Raw genomic sequence first — 16,753 nt, 5'->3', positions numbered from 1 at the left:
TCCCAACATACCGTAGGCTACACAAAGAATAAAGGACCCACTAGCAGAGGAAAGGAAGAGGGGAGAGGCTTCTGGCAGCTCCACCTGCACAGAAGAGTCTGCTCTGCTGCTGCTGAAAGGCACAGCCCCTCCCGCCCTCCCTCCTTTCAGAGGACTCCTGTTCACTGTTGGATGTCTTCTTTAGCCCTCCCTTTTTTCCTTAAGCAGGCAGGGAGCCACAAAGCCACCAGCTCAAGGTCACCTGCAGAGCATTTCTTTTCCTCCCCCAGCTTCAAGCCCAGTGGAAAACTACAGGGAACAGAGCACAGTGTATGTATGCAGCAGTGAAAGAGCCAGGATTCCGAAAATCTGCTCCCTTCTCTCCTTCCCCGAGTTGTTAGGATTTGTGGGAAGGGTGTTAGGAGTAGAGAGCATGGAAATTTAAAGAGGGTCCAGAGGAGCTGAAACTCTTCCCTCTCTCTACACTCGGGTATTGTTCTGAACTCCTGCCAATCGGTAAATTAAATGGCTCAAATGCATTAGCATAAAGAATTTCAACAGAAACTTGTTGTTGGTCTTCAAACAGAATATTTATGGTTGTGGAAGACAGTCCTAGGATCCGCTCTCTGGGGGCAGTTGCATTTAGTCAGTCTGGTCACCTTACCATACACAGAAGCAATGTTGTTTGATGGGTTGAACGTCTCCAGGTGGCAAGATGTTAGCACTTCCCACCAATCACTCATCGCATTAAATAGCTGTTTATAAATCATCAACATTTGTCCTTTTCATGGGAATAGTCCCAGTGAATTTTAAGAACCAAGAGGGTATCAGTCTTCTTGAACTCTGGTCCTACTGTTCAGCCTTCACAAGATACAACAAGAAAATGATCTATTTAGTTCTTAATACTAAAACTTCGGTGCACAGAGTATCATGATTGTAGGATACTAGATAACAATCTTAATAGTAAAGGGAGAGTATGGCTTTTGTGAGATACTATTTTTTTATTTAGCAAAACTGAAATAAAGGACATACACCTTTGTGTAAATAGCATAGTTGGACACGCAATTATCCTTTCAGCAACACTCAAAGATGAAACTAGCAACATTTTCAGCAGTATTAAATCAAAAGTGTGTGTGTGTGTGTCCGTGTGTTACACTGTGGAAAATTCAGACAGCGATCTGAAAAAACACTGACTTGAAATCAAGACAACTGAATTTTAATCCCAGCTACTCTACTAACAAAAAAGTAACTTTGGAAAATACCCTCTCCAGTTCTCGGTTTCTTCATTTCTCAAAGTGGTGTGGTGCCGATCCAGTCACAAAGTCCCTTCCATCTGTAAATTGTTGGTGCTGGCTTGCTAGCAATGGGCACATCTTTAATCTAATTAAAGCACCTTGTGCTTATTTGCCTAAATTAAACAAAATGGATCTGGTTTGATATAGGCAAACTGGGTGTTTTCAGCAATCTTAAAGAAAGCAAAGCCTTTCTTGCTGGCTGGGAGCAGAAGCCTACTGATACAAGATTGAAGATGGAAAGATGCAAGCTTATTCTATTCTTCATGACACTCTTAGGAGAAAATATCTCACGGGACAGAAGTTTCTCTCTCATTCTCCTTTTAATACTATTTGTTACTTGAGTACTTAGACAAATCTAGAATATGTTTTAACATGTTCTGAAAATTGTTCTTTCCCACTTCTTGTATTACCACAGAACTTACAAGGAAAGACTGTAATATTTTGTTGAGTGTGTGTGTGTGTGTGTGTGTGTGTGTGTGTGGTATATAAAGAAGAGGGAAAAAAAAGGGCAAAACGACGAGAGCATATTAATGATTGATTATTTATATAAAAAGTATGCCACCACTTGGATGATCTGTTTAGTTCTGTGTGGACATGACACCCTTGTCTCCTGCATAAACGAGAGCCGACTAGAATCTCTATTCTCCATGAATGCACCATAATACACCCATAACAAAGACAGAGCTTTGTTTAGCTGTCCTCTAATCAAGATGTCATATTGCACAGAAAAGTAATAGATAAGAATAACTCTTCAGTGATGTCCAAAAAGTGTCCCTTAACTTGTGTTTCTTTAATTAGAAAAAAATCTTCAGTGCTCATACAACAGTCTTTGTAATAGCACATATTTAGCCCTTGCCTTTCAATACCTCAGGGGCTAGTGGCAAAACCATTTATGAATTTTTCCAAAAAATGAACACATTCTATTGTTCCATGTACATTCTGTCCTTGTGTTTCTAAACTTCACAGACTGGGATAAACCCATAATGTTAGGAAAGTAATAACATTTTTGGTAGATTGATAGAATTAAAAAAACATTCAAAATAAAAATTTCTCCAAAACTCTATCTAGATTTTATCATTACCTATTTCTCATGGAACAGAGAAATCACCTAATTAAAACAAATTCACTCCTGGGGTTTAAAATTTTAACTTCTCATATGACACTACTTTAATTTTATTGCTTGTACCAGCACAGTGCAATTTATCAGAGGAAAAGCATGATAGAAGTTTAAAGTGACGTTATCAAAGCTAATATATCAAGACTATTTTCTCTGAATGCACTGCTTCATGTCCTTGTAAGGCAAAGTTTTCATTTATTAAACCAAATTCAAAATAAAGTTTTCAACAAAGACTCAATTCAAACAAGTTCCATAAAATGCACATTTTATTCTGTATCATGAAAAAATATTCACATTTAAATAAAGTGTGAAAAAACCCTAAGTTAATCCTCCCTGATGTAAGACAATGTATTGTGCTGAAACCCAGAATTCTTTTGGGTTAGAAACTTTCACCAGCCATTCACTTTTTTAAATGACTGTTTCTTGAGAAAAATTTTAAATAAAGTGATATTCACCACAAACTTCCCAGAAGTAATCAAATTTTGATCACAAGATTTCCAGAATTGACCCTAATATCACATAGTTAAAATATTTTCACACATTCTCTCAGCAGTCAGGTGATAGGTCAATAGTACATACAAAACTACTATATCACACATTATGATACCTTTTTTTAAGTAGAAAAAATTACCTGCTAAGCATGAATTAGATTTTGAAAAGAGCAAACAAGTATTGTTTAGCATAGAGTATTAAAAACATCACATGAAATTTTTGCATTGTTTTCTTGGCCAATACATAATCAATTGCTTCCAGTGAATTACCCTTGTAGAGAGAGGCATTTTTAATACCCCCAATTCCCATCAATATAGTTGCAGGGGCAAAAGCATTTAAGAATTTGTGAAAATAAATTCCCATAGTAACATTAGTATTGTAGTCAGGTCAGGAATTTGCATTATAGTATACAAAATGCCACAACCGGAGTAAGCCAAGTCACTATGACATAGACTAAAAAGAAATATATTTTCAATATATCATAAATATGCACATTTTAATTGGTGTTGTCTGAGTACCAAGCACTTCTAGGAGTCTTTGCTTTTTCAGTAAAATATCATGAATGTTTCAGGGAAGAAATGGTTCTAAACTAGTTTCCAGTTTCAGTGTGGTAACAATCACATAGTTCCTTTTATGAAATGCATGTTCTGTGTTGCTTTGACTGTGAATGGGCTCCCGAGTGGAAGATGACTACTCAGTGGAAGAGGGCTGTGCTGTCTACCAAAACAAGACGTAAGTGAACACTACATTTACACCCTCTCTAAGAAAGAATTCCAAGAATCACAACATGAAAACATTCCCACAGCGATAAAAAAACAAGTCCTCACTGCTATTTTTCTAAATTGGGGTTTATGTTAAATAATTTTATTTTAGATGAAAGTACATCTGGTTTTTGTACGAAATGACAATGCATGGCTGTGACATCACGTGCCAGTATTAGACTCAGGTCTACCAAACTTTCTTTGACATGGAATTAAAAATTAATCTGTCTTGTGATTTTGCATAGTGTGCTAGCTCTTCTTCCTATTTGCTCATTTGCCTGTACTATTAAAAGCATCACACACAGGAAGCACGTTAAGAGGAGGCACTGGCTCTCCTTAGCCCTCCCTATTTCCTTTCCCTCAGTTATAACCCTGACCAACATCTGGGCCAATTGTTCTTTGACTAAGTGCTTTTAGTTGTAGTACAATTATGACTTCAATTAAATAATACTGCAATGATAATATAAAAGCCAGGTATGAATGTAAGCCAAGTAAAAAGCTTTTTGTATAGTGTCACTGGGGTCCCCAATGGTTATTATGAAAACCTTCCTTCCTTCCATGGGTACCTCTGGTTATATGACCAAAAACTGGATGGTTTAGGCTAAGGATCCCAAAGCATAATGTTGTGATACCTTGTTTTTTCTTATCTCAAGAAAGCTTTAAAAAATCTCAAAGGGTAGAACAAATAAATCACTTTCAGAAAATTAACATTATTTTCATTAGAGAATATTATTTAAACTCTCCAAAGTAAATATACATACAGCAGACTCATTAAATTTGGAAATAACACAAATTGCCATTCTCAACAGAAGTAGTGCATTTGGATAATGCATTTAATAGTGGTTTGGCCAAAAAGCCAACATCAGTATAATCAATAAAATGATCTGCGTAATCTACTTAAAACTCAGTGGGTCAAAAAATAATCTTAAAAATAAAATTTTTCTGGAGTCTTACCTAAATCCCAACATTAAAAATGAAGGGAAAGTAGAGAAAATCTGAATGTCTCTTTTGCTTTCCCTGACTGTCATGCATTAATTTATTACCTCTTTAGGTTAAAATTCAACTGGAAAGGGAAATTTTAATACCAGTGACTACAGTTTGCTTCTTACTTATAACCACATTTGGCAATTAATCTCTACAGATAGATGCCTTTTGATTGTTGGGATAAATGAAGGAAAATTCCATTATTGGGATGGGATTTGTGCTTGTAAGTTATGACTTCAAACTCTGTTCTTTGCTCTAACCTACCATGAAAAATCAAACATTTATGTTTATATAATAGAGTGAAATTTTTGAAAACTATTTTAGTTTTAGAAACCTTTAAAAGAACATGTCATGAAAGATCTGGAATTTTTGGTTGGACTCGATAGCTCCAGCAATGTCAGTATTCTATAAAATGAAGTTTTCTCTGTAGGGTCTATCTGCCTGTGCTAGAATTTCACCTGTACCACTCAATAGCTATGCTATCCTGACAAGTTCCCAAATCGATCCTTTCACATTTGCAAAAATTAAATTTGATAGATCTAAACAAAGTGTTTAGCATAGTATAAATAGAGAGTGAGCACTCAATAAATTTAATCTTAACTCAATTTATTTAACTTCTAACCCTGAAGGTAAGAAGCAGAGATATTCCACTCAGTTTTCTCTCAGCCTTCGTCTTCATCACTTTCCTGGTTCCTACTCCAAATTCTCAGTGGTCCTGACCCTCATCAAGCTTGCAAACACACTGGTTTCATCATAAAAATCAAGAGAGAGTCTCAAGTTAGAGGCCAGACCAATACCCTTACGTCTAGCACATAGTAGGCATTAAAGAATTCTAGCTCATATTCCCCTTCCCTGTATAACATGATTCTTAATTAGAATGTAGGAATACAAATTCCAATACTATCTAAACAAGTATGTCAACATGTGTACCTAAATAATTTTTCTAAATTAAGCACTCCCAAACTCCATCATGCAGCTTAATAAATTTAAACACTCTTCAAAGAATGAAAAAGTCATGTAGAAGAAGGTGCTTTGTTTGGTTATGTGTTTGTGTATGCCCCCAAGCATTCTGAGAGCCTGGGAAGGACCCTAAAGACATAGTAGTGGAACTCACAGTATCAGTAGTTTTGGGATTTGGGTAAGAGATGTTTTCTGCCCTCACTGGATGGCTAAAACCAATTATTTTACATAAAATGCTTTGAAGATGAAACTTATTAACAATAATTAAATTGGGCAATGTTTAACAAACTGATTTATTTGATATAATTAGGCATCATAATTCTATTAATTATTTTGTAAATAAAGAATGTGCTTCTTGTTTTTTTAGTGCTTCTCATTTTCACATACTTTATGACCTAAAACTGATTTTCACTATGACATTTGGAAATAATACCATTTTCAAAATTGTGACAATTTTTTAATGAAATTTATCATGAAAACAAAATAAAGATCAAATTTATAATTTCATAAATGTCTATCTTCACCATTTCCAACGTAGAAAAGGACCTAGGGTCAAAGAAAAGTTTTGAGCCTTCTTTTTTTTTAGTGGTTTTGGGGGACAAATATCAAGGATGGAAAATGAAACCACTGGAATTCAGAGTAAGCATTTTATCCTAAAATAAGAAGTCAATTGTTTTTTAAATGTGAAATATTGAATAACTCACATTTCTTCTTTTTAGCATCTAAATCTCTAGCACTGGAAATGTTCTCAATGAGAAAAGTTTGGTAAAATCCAAGAGATAAAAGACCTGTAAATTTGTTAAAAAGTAATAGACACCTTTACAGAGAAATAAAAGGTGAATGTCAAATGCCAAAAAGAATGAATGCAAATGTGAACTAATATTAATCTTGTGGTGATGATTCTTGAAAATAAAGTCTGACAAAAATATTTTATTGAAGATCTAAATCTCATAGGAAAGAGGGATGGAAAACCTGACCATGTGTCTCTTTTAATGATGATTCTGTAGCTTCATTGTTAAAACTACATTTTTTATAATTGATTCATGGGTATACCAGAAACATCTCATATAGCCCTCCTTCGCTTGAGGATGAGAAAACCTGATACTAAAGAAAGATATATGCAGCATAGATATGTTAGAATTTAATACTTGAGTCCTAAGATTACATTAAGTTTTGTACAATTATTTAATGTTTAAAGACTCTTTGACACTTGGAAATTCCTTCGAATTTGTCCTTTTGTTTTGCCTAGTGATGTGCCAATGGGAAAAATAAGCTGTAACTACAGAAATGTAAATGTTACAGTTTTGTTTCTGTACATATGCCCTGTTGTGGTTACTCCCGTCCACACTTTTCTTTTTTTTTTTTGTTGACAAATGGCAAATCCATCATTAGCAAATCTTCTCACTGAGTAGGCCGCACATACTTACAAAAAACAGTCAACACAATGCAGACCAGCAAAGCTAAGACAACATAAAATCTATATGAACTCACCAGAGTTGATCTGATTGAACCCATAGGCATTGCCAGTGACCATGCTTAGATCTCCATGCATCTAAATTTTATGCTCCTCTTTGTAGATTTGTTCCAAACATAGGAACACAAATCCTGATTTGGACTCCTGCAAGCTCAGGAGCCTGGTTCCACTAACCTATTTAAAATGTGGTCTTGATTTTATTTTGATCGTGTTGTCCCACATACATCACTTTGTGGTTTGTTTTCCTGGGCCAAGATAAGAAGAATCTTTCCTATACTGTCAAATTGATCTATACCAACCAGCTAAAACACAATGAGTGTCATGCCATAGTTTAAAGAGTTTTTATTATCTAAGCCGCTAACAATGTTTAGGCAGTAAGTACAAAAGTTACATGAGATCAGGTGATTGAAAATACTTATTTACATATGTGTAGAATACATATGTAATGAGATTATAATTTGGAATGCCATAGACCTATCACAGTGAATAAAAATATAAATGTTACTGACCACTTAGCAAATAAATCAAGTTACAATGAATAGTACAAAGTCATGGCCAGTGATGACTGAATCCCTTAAATCTCTTCTAATACTACTTGAATATATTAGGCATTTATAACTAATCCTTCTTTAAATTGAGAAATTGTGTCTGCTTTCAAAATAATGCCTAATTTCTAATTTATAATAACAGTTTTTAAATTCTGGCTTTTTATAAAGATTAAAAAATCCAGTAAGAGATGGAAGTAGCTCTTATAGTGCATAAAAGTTTCCCATTTGTTTCTATGTGCTCTATTTTCTTTACCCAAAGGGTCATGACAAATGTAGTGACTGCAGGTTTGAGTATATCCCTTAGGATACAAGACTCTCTGTAGAGTGAACAAATGTTAACATAATTAATCTTATTTTCAAAAACAAAATGTTTACATGCTATAAGTGGCTTCCTTGAGTTACCAATATTACCAATCACATAAATTTTTAAATTAAAGAACTCTAACTTAGGACACAGTAACATGAGTGGTTTTCTTTTTTTAACCTTTTTTTTTTCCAGTTCAAAATACACATTGAAAAATTAACTGGTCATTGGAAAGAATTCTTTATAGGTAGGAATTTTGTTACAGAAGATCTGTCTATGAGGAGTCATATATCTTGAGTAAGTCATGATTATTTTACACAAAAAGTTGAAAGATGAATTGTTCTATACCATTGAATACTCAACAATTTGTTTAGTTTTCCTCACAAAAATTGAGAATTTCTGCTGAGCAGCATGGTTAAGTAGAATAAGAAACATCACAGTATTTACATGTCTTTTTCTCTCTTCCTTCCCTCAAAAGACCTTCATTCTTCTATGTTTATTTGAAATTAGTAATTCTAACTTCTCAGATAATTTTCAAGTCTTTTGCTCACATGCCACTAATTACTTAGTCACTGATGTCTTTCTCCACCAAACTCTGACCAGTGAAATCTTCTCTAAACACATAGAGATCACATCTCAGCTGATCTATGAACAAAAGAAAAAAAATGATAATGTGAATTTCATTTGAGAGGAAGTTGACTTTTCCACTGAACTAACACCATCTTGATATAAGAAGGGAGCATTTGTTATCTTTATTTTATTTATTGATGGGGGAAGTTGAAGCCCTGGACAGTTAACTTGCCCAGAATTGCACTGTCATTGAGGAAAACTAGATTCATAGTCCAAGGTGGAGCTCAGTTACTCATCCTAGCATGTTTTCCAAAAGACTGTTCTTTCTTCTCTCCTTTCCAACAAGGTCACAAGAGAAATGCTTTTATCCATAACAAAATATTGAAATACAACATTCACATAATTACAAAATACCGATATTTTACAGTTATTCATGTATGATATGTACATTCTAGACAAATTGTCTTAATACCTCCATAAAATTTTGGAAAAGAGACAGATAAAATTACATACAAGATTAAAATTATATACAATAGCAGAATTCATTAGGAATATGACCAGTAATGTCACCAGTACCAGCCACTGCCCACCTAAAAACAATCACTGCTCTGAAGACTAATTTAAAAAAAAAAAAAGCTCTCTAAAAGAATTCAGTTATTTAAAATTGAACAGAAATTTGGCCAGATCTCACAGGTGAACAAAATCTCCTTACATTTAAGGAAACTGGGATTTGCACTTGGGCCCCAGTAAGATTAATTTTCAAAATAGCACTTTAGTTAATGGTTAGAATTAATATTCCTGTTAAAGTGTTGGGTACTCCAGGAGTATACATTTGTTCTTAGGAGAGATTTAAAACTCCAAGTTTACTAATTCTCTTGCTCTGCTCTATATAATCTTTTTAACATAATACTTAGGACATTTGTATTTCTATACTTAATGTGATAGGAAACCAGCATCATGATGAAAATTTTTCAATTTAACAATGAATTATGTGTCTCTAACATCTATGCCTGAACCCTTCCTTTTGAGTACTATTTATGTCAATGTGGGGCACTAGTACTTTGGTATTGTCATCTGTCTTTTATATGCCTATTTGCCCTTGATAGTAAGCTCCTCTATCTACCAGACCACATTTAGTGAAATAATATCCTAATGTAGACTGATAAAAATTGCCATTATGATGCACAGTTTGTATTTCCATTTTTGTTTGATTTTTGCTATTACATTACAACCACCTGTCCAAGTAAGAGCATTTGATCATATAGATTACCATAGAAAAATATTGAAGGAGTACAAGTTGCTTTTGGAAAATGTTTGGCTTTTAAGTACATATCCATTTACTCTTATCAGTACATTGTTCAGAAATATAATAATAAAATCTTTATTCTTGATGCACCAAGAGCATCTATACAGTGTAAGAATAAAACATGCAGTTGTCTGGTCCTCCAAAAGAGAATCTACTGTCTGTGTGCTGGCTGAGGCAACACACAACATGACATATCGTTATTGCACATATTAAAGCAAGTGCTCACCCTTCATTCAAATCTGAGTTAAGTTCAACTGGTAAGAATCATGGAATATGGGACTAAAAGACTACTGAATATATACAACGTTTGCTGAACACATGCATTCCTACTGAAAACAAGAGAGTACATTCAGCACCTCGGCATGTCATGCACATAGGAATAAAGGTGGCCAGAAAAGAACAGTATGATAACTGCATCATAAATAAGCAATTGCTACTTCCTTCCCCTCTTTGTGACAACCTGCAGTTCAAAGCCATGTTTCTTTTCCATACACATGAATGATAATGTTGTAGGTCCATTAGCTGAAATAGAGTCAATGTCAGAACAGTAAATATTTGCACCACTAACAAGCAAAGGCATGGATTGCAACTTCAAACTGTGCTGCTGGTTCACACTCGCTGTCTAATACCTTTATACCAACCACTACTTTTGAAACACATGGCTAAAGTTAAACTGACCATTCCTGTACTCAGCTTATTTTTACCATTCATTCACCTTTAAAAGCTTAGTTAGCTATGCTAGTCTCATACATGGTTAAATAGACAAATGACCTGAAATCCAATAAATGCCAGAGGTCAAGAACAAAGTACCATCCTCACCATGAAAGTAATGAAGTCCCAATTTCAAGGCTGATTTCTTACACCATGATCACCTCATCATCTTGTGCCAATGGTGAGTAGATACTGCAACATAGCACGAAGATAGGCTCCCCTGAAAACTTCCATTATGGGTAATGGACGTTACAGCACAAAGAAAGGAATATGGAACCACGGCAAATAACACCTATTCTGAGATTCCTGGATTAAAGAGGTACATCTTATGGGCATGTGAAGATGTTCTAATAGAAATTGTAAAATGTCAACTGTTTTTCTTATAAATTACTTTGTCTGGCATATCTCCAGTCTGATTGTGATAACTTGTCTTTCAGTTCTGATGGTTTTGCTTGGGGATGCTAGGAGATAGAAAAGCTCATACAAATGGGTACAATAGATCAAAATATTTCCTTTGATTTTGCTATCATCTTGTGTATGTCATTAATGTATATGTACAGATGGTCTGATAATGTACAGATTACTGGAATATACTTTCAACTTGGTGCAAACAATTAACTGCCCTGCTTCCATTATTAAAAGTCATGCATGCACCAATTCAAAAGTATACCTCTTTGATCAACTTCATAAAATATCCATTAGTCAAAAGAAATAAATTCTTCTGGGTTCTGGCAAATGAACATTATTTTATTCCCAATACATATCATTTAAGGGACTAGCTGTACACAACTTTGTGACTTTTTTTTGTAGTTGAGGCACTTTCTAAGAAGAGGATTTGTGACCCAAAGACTCTGAAATTCAGTCTTTAGTAGCCCCTTTCAATTAGTGGATCTGCCTGACCCACATACAGCAGTCTATTGTATCAATGCAAAAGTCCAGCAGTAGAACTGTGTGCAAAAAAGCTTTACAAAATTGTAACCACAATAATATTATAGAAAAGCAGGTATCTGAATTGAGCAACTTAACCTCTACTTTTTAGTTGTTTTTTTAAACCACTTTCATGTGGCATCTCTACAAAGAGTAACAATCATGTGCGAACAATTCCTTACCTGTGTTTCATTCTTCCTAAGTTACTGATACACTACAAAAACTTGTCTATCTGTTTACATTATTTTTTATTTTATATCATTATAGTTCAAATTTTGAAATGATTCAATATTTTCTGCTTGTTTCTTTCTAAGAGACTTCCAACTTCACCTTTGAACAAGCTTGAGAAACACAAATTTAGAACATTCATCACCTTTGGAAAATCAGCATCTCTAACATACAAATTGTTAAAAGGCCCTTTTACCCTGTGGTGCAGTGTTTCTATAATAATATACACTCTATTAATAGTTTAGTATTTATGGGATTGATAAAATGGCAGCTCTTCTCCAAGACGGAGGGAGCAGAGATTGCCTTACATAAGAGTCAATGATTACTATCCAAGTAGAATGTTAAAGAAGGAGAAGTATAATTGAGTGAAAATGCAATTCATGCACAAAACCCACAGCAATACGTTCTCAGTATTGCACACTGCTATCTGACTTAGGCAACAAAACAGTCATTTAAATGGAACAAACCCTGCCTGCTGGAGAAAATAATCTAGCACTAAATTACAGAAAAACATCCTATGGAAAGAAATTATAAAGTGATGCAAACAGTTTAAGAGGTTGAACTCTTCCTTTGCAATAAACCACCATTTTAACTAAACAGAACAGTGAGGAAATGGCAGCTCAATATACTCAGCCTGAGATCAAATTTGTCACGGCAACATTGGCAGGTTGGACCCTGATTGTTCAAATATTACATTGCCTTGGTTAACAAAAATCATACTTTTTTTATAGAATAGAGATTATAAATAAATGTAAAGTGTGCATGCAGTCAACTGCATAATATACAAGCAATATCTATGTTTTTAAATAATCATCTTTGGCAGGCCAGAATCCAGCTGGACATGCAATATTTACATATCAAAATCCATACTGTGTTCATCATATTGAAAGCAAGTGAAAATATATATATATATGTATATACTGTATATACACACATATGTATATATATGTATATACTGTTTTTAATATATTAACAAATATATATGTATATATATTAAAAGTGGATTTCATCTTTGTCAGATTCGGGTGACTCAGGCCTCGAAACACTAAAAATATCCTGACATGGTATTTGGGGAGGTACCTGGAGTGGCATCTGGGATTTGGGAGAAGAGGTCTGGGGCATACTTTTTTCTGAGAGTATTTTTAAAATCTCTGCCACCTGCTTTTCCAGGGCAGTCATTCTGCAGCTTAGCAGCTGAATGTCCTCTTTGAGTTCATGTTTGACTTCCTGCAGTGTGGTCTGTAAGGCCTGCTCAGGAATGGGATAAAAGGGGTGCTTGGCATCAGCCTGAACAGGGCTATGCTCCAGCGGACTTCGGGCCTCACCGGCCTTATCCAAACGAAGGTCACTTTTTGTAATCCCGCTGTCACAAGAATCTGTTTTCCTTAATGGGTTTTTGGTCACACCGTTCTCTGAATCGCTGCCCTTGGGGTCCTCTGACAATAGCCCCATGGACTCTGCTTTAGTGACATTATTCCAGTCTTCCTTTTTCTCCTCATGAGCTCCCATATTATTCTTGAGTCGCAGCCACCCTTTGCCATTTCCGTTCTTCATTCTTACTGGGCTGTTGACTTTGAGACATTTGGGGTCAGCACCACCATTGGGCTTGAGTTCCATGGCATCGCGGTTATTTTGCTTGAGGGCCTCACTCGTTTTCACGTAGGCCAGAGATGTCTGAATGGGTGTGATCTGTGACACAGTGACCACACTGGTGCCAGTGATGGAGGCTCCATTCTGCAAGGAGCGGCTTTCTACCTGGAGCTGGTTCCGCTCAGGGTCACCCTGCGCTGACCCTTGATTCCGCAGCTCCTTCTGCTGCTTGAACTTTTGGAAGAGCTTTCTGACTGGGTGGTCCACAGGGATGCTGAGGGTGACCTCATTCTTCTGTCTGAGGCGTTCTTCCTCCTCTTTCTTCACATCACTGATTTTACGGAAAATGATCTGTGGAGGAGAGACATTCAAAAACATGACTATAAAAACAGATGAGTTTATAATTGTGTGACATGATACTGGATTTATTTATTTTATTAATGAAACCCTTAAACATAGGGTTAGGTCATTTCTGAAAGGAAAACATATTCCAGTGCCATTGAACAGATGAAAGATACTTAAAACTCAACATAGGAATAGTAGAATAAGCTTCTACTCCCTCACATATCAGAGGGCAAATATAATAAAGAGACGATGGGATTAAAGATGGCAGCATAAGAGGTGAGAAAGAAACCTCCTCCCCAAACCACATACACTTTGAAAATATAGCAAATACAACTAATCCTGAAAGAGCAAAAGGAAAGAAGGCTGCCATGGGGAACTTGGTAGACCTCAAGGAAAAGGGTAAAGTACCAAAGCTGTGATCTGTCAGAACCCAAGCCCTTCCCCACACCAGTTCACTTGTGGGATGAAGAGAAATGGAGTGGGGAGGGGGTGGAGGCCTAGAACTGCTGAACACCTAGCCCTGGAGATCTGCTGGGAGCATAAACCTACATTACATGGTGCTCTGGAGATTAGTGGTGTTGGAAAGCGAAGACAGGTGGAATACTTGGAGAGACTGAGATTCTAGCCACTTATGGAGAACAGTTACTCACAGCAGTTCAAGGGCACTCTGAGAGATTTCTTAACATCAATAGGGCTGCCAAAGGGGCAAGGATTAGACAGAGCTTGCTGCTGAGGAGAAAGGACAAGTAGACAATATTGTCCCAGCACACTCTGCCCAGCAGGTTGGGAACTTTCAGGAGCTTCAGGTGCTCCATCCCTGTGGCTGGCAACACAACTATGAGGACCCCATGGCAATACACAGCCTGCTGCTCCTTCATCCTGGTAGGCACCGGCTTGGAAACTGGCTGCCCCTGCCATTGCATGAGGTCAGCCAGAGGGTGGACTGGCCAATTGTAGATACAGGGGCACAGCATAGAGGCTCCTCCCTGTGCACTCAGCCCACTGGCTCTGGCAAGCAGGGAACAGCTCTTTCCTCCTGGCAGGCACAAGAGCAGTTCACCTGCTACACCCACCATCACTCCACAGGCTAAGCAGCTCCAGAGATTAGAGCTTCTGGGCACTAGAGGGCACCATCTACAAATACAAAACATCAAAGATACCTGGTTCAAACCCAAATCCCACAAACACCAGAAAGAGTGCCAAGTTAAACTGAACTCACCAATCTTCCTGCAAAAAAGATTTCAAAATAAAAATCATACACATGCTCATGTGCTACAGAAAAATATGCAAGAACTCAGGGAGGAATTATAGAATGACATACACTGAAAAACACAGTATCTGCAATGAAACATACAATGGAGAGATTTTAAAGCAGGTTAGATGAAGCAGAAGAGATGGTAAATGAAAGAGAAATTAAAGAACAGGAATACAAAGAAGTTGAGGCACAGAGAGAAAAAAGGATCTCTAGGAATGAAAGAATATTGAGAGAACTGTATGACCAAACCAAACACAACAATATTCACATTATTGGGGTACTAGAAGAAGAAGAGAGGAAAAGGGATAGAAAGTGTCTTTGAGGAGGTAATTGATGAAAACTTCCCCAATCTTGGGAAGGAGACAGCCTCTCAGGCCATGGAGGTACACAGATCTCCCAACACAGGGACCCAAGGAAGACAACACCAAGACATATAATAATTAAAATAGCAAAGATCAAGCATAAGGACAGACTTTTAAAAGCAGCTAGAGAGAGAAAAAAGTTCATATACAAAGGAAAACCCATTAGGCTGTCATCAGATTTCTCAACAGAAGCCTTAGAGGCCAGAAGGGAGTGGCATGATATATTTAATGCCATGAAGCAGAAGGGCCTGGAACCAAGATTACTTTATCCAGTGAGATTATCATTTAAATTTGAAGGAGCGATTAAACAATTTTCAGATAAGCAAAATCTGAGAGAATTTACCTCCTACAAACCACCTCTGTAGTGCCTTTTGGTGGTACTGCTACAGACAGAAGTGTTCCTAAGCCTAAATAGTTATAACAAGAGGAAATAAAACCACAGTACAGAAAGAAGACCAATTAATTACTAAACAAATGCAAAGTTAAATCAACTACTCCCAAAATCAGTGAAGGGACAAAGAGTACAGAATGTAATACCTAATATATAAAGAATGGAGGAGGAAGAAAAAGGAGGGAAAAAAAAGAACCTTTAGATTGTATTTGTAATAGTGTACTGAGTTAAACTAGACTGTTAGATAGTAAAGAAGTTACCCTTGAATCTTTGGTAACCACAAATCTAAAGCCTACAATGGCAATAAATACATACCTATTGATAATCACCCTAAATGTAAATAGACTGAATGCACCAATCAAAAGACATAGACTCACTGCATGGATAAAAAAGCAAGACCCATCTGTATGCTGCTTACAAGAGACTCACCTCAAACCCAAAGACATACACAGACTAAAAGTGAAGGGATGGAAAAGATACTTCATGCAACTAATAGGGAGAAAAAAGCAGGAGTTGTAGTACTAGTATCAGACAAAATAGACTTCAAAACACAGAAAGTAACAAGAGACAAAGAAGAACATTGCATAATGATAAAGGGGTCAGTCCAACAAGAGGATAAAACCATTATAAATATCTATGCATCCAACATAGGAGCACCTACATATGTGAAACAAACACTAACAGAATTAAAGGGGGAAATACAATGCAATGCATTCATTTTAGGAGACTTCAGCACACTACTTACTCCAAAGGACAGATCAACCAGACAGAAAATAAGTAAGGAGACAGAGGCACTGAACAACACATTAGAACACATGGACCTAACAGACATCTACAGAACATTTCACCCAAAAGCATCAGGATACACATTCTTCACAAGTGCACATGGAACATTTTCAAGAATAGATCATACACTAGGTCACAAAAAGAGCCTCAGTAAATTCAAAAAGATTGAAATTATACCAACCATCTTCTCAGATCACAAAGGTATGAAACTAGAAATAAATTATGCAAAGAAAACAGAAAAGCCCACAAACACATGGAGGCTTAACAACATGTTCCTAAATAATCAATGGATCAATGATCAAATAAAAACAGAGATCAAGCAATATATGGAAACATATGACAACAATAACTCAACACTGCAAAATCTG

General features: G+C 36.2%; 1 protein-coding gene across 1 annotated transcript in view; it reads right to left on the bottom strand.

The window, feature by feature from the left end:
- Window positions 1-2,527: 2,527 nt before the first annotated feature.
- Window positions 2,528-16,753, bottom strand: part of KCNH5 (potassium voltage-gated channel subfamily H member 5) — a 320,361-nt gene continuing 306,135 nt past the window's right edge. The window contains exon 11 of the mRNA XM_037006649.2: window positions 2,528-13,597. Within this exon, the coding sequence (XP_036862544.1) occupies window positions 12,650-13,597 (948 nt within the window). The 3' untranslated portion in view covers window positions 2,528-12,649. The remainder of the gene's footprint in view (window positions 13,598-16,753) is intronic.

The sequence above is a fragment of the Manis javanica genome, chromosome 8 (assembly GCF_040802235.1).
Source record: "Manis javanica isolate MJ-LG chromosome 8, MJ_LKY, whole genome shotgun sequence".
Taxonomy (NCBI): Eukaryota; Metazoa; Chordata; class Mammalia; order Pholidota; family Manidae; genus Manis; species Manis javanica.
The sequence above is the reverse complement of the archived record's forward strand: the minus strand, read 5'-3'. Positions and strand labels throughout refer to the sequence as shown.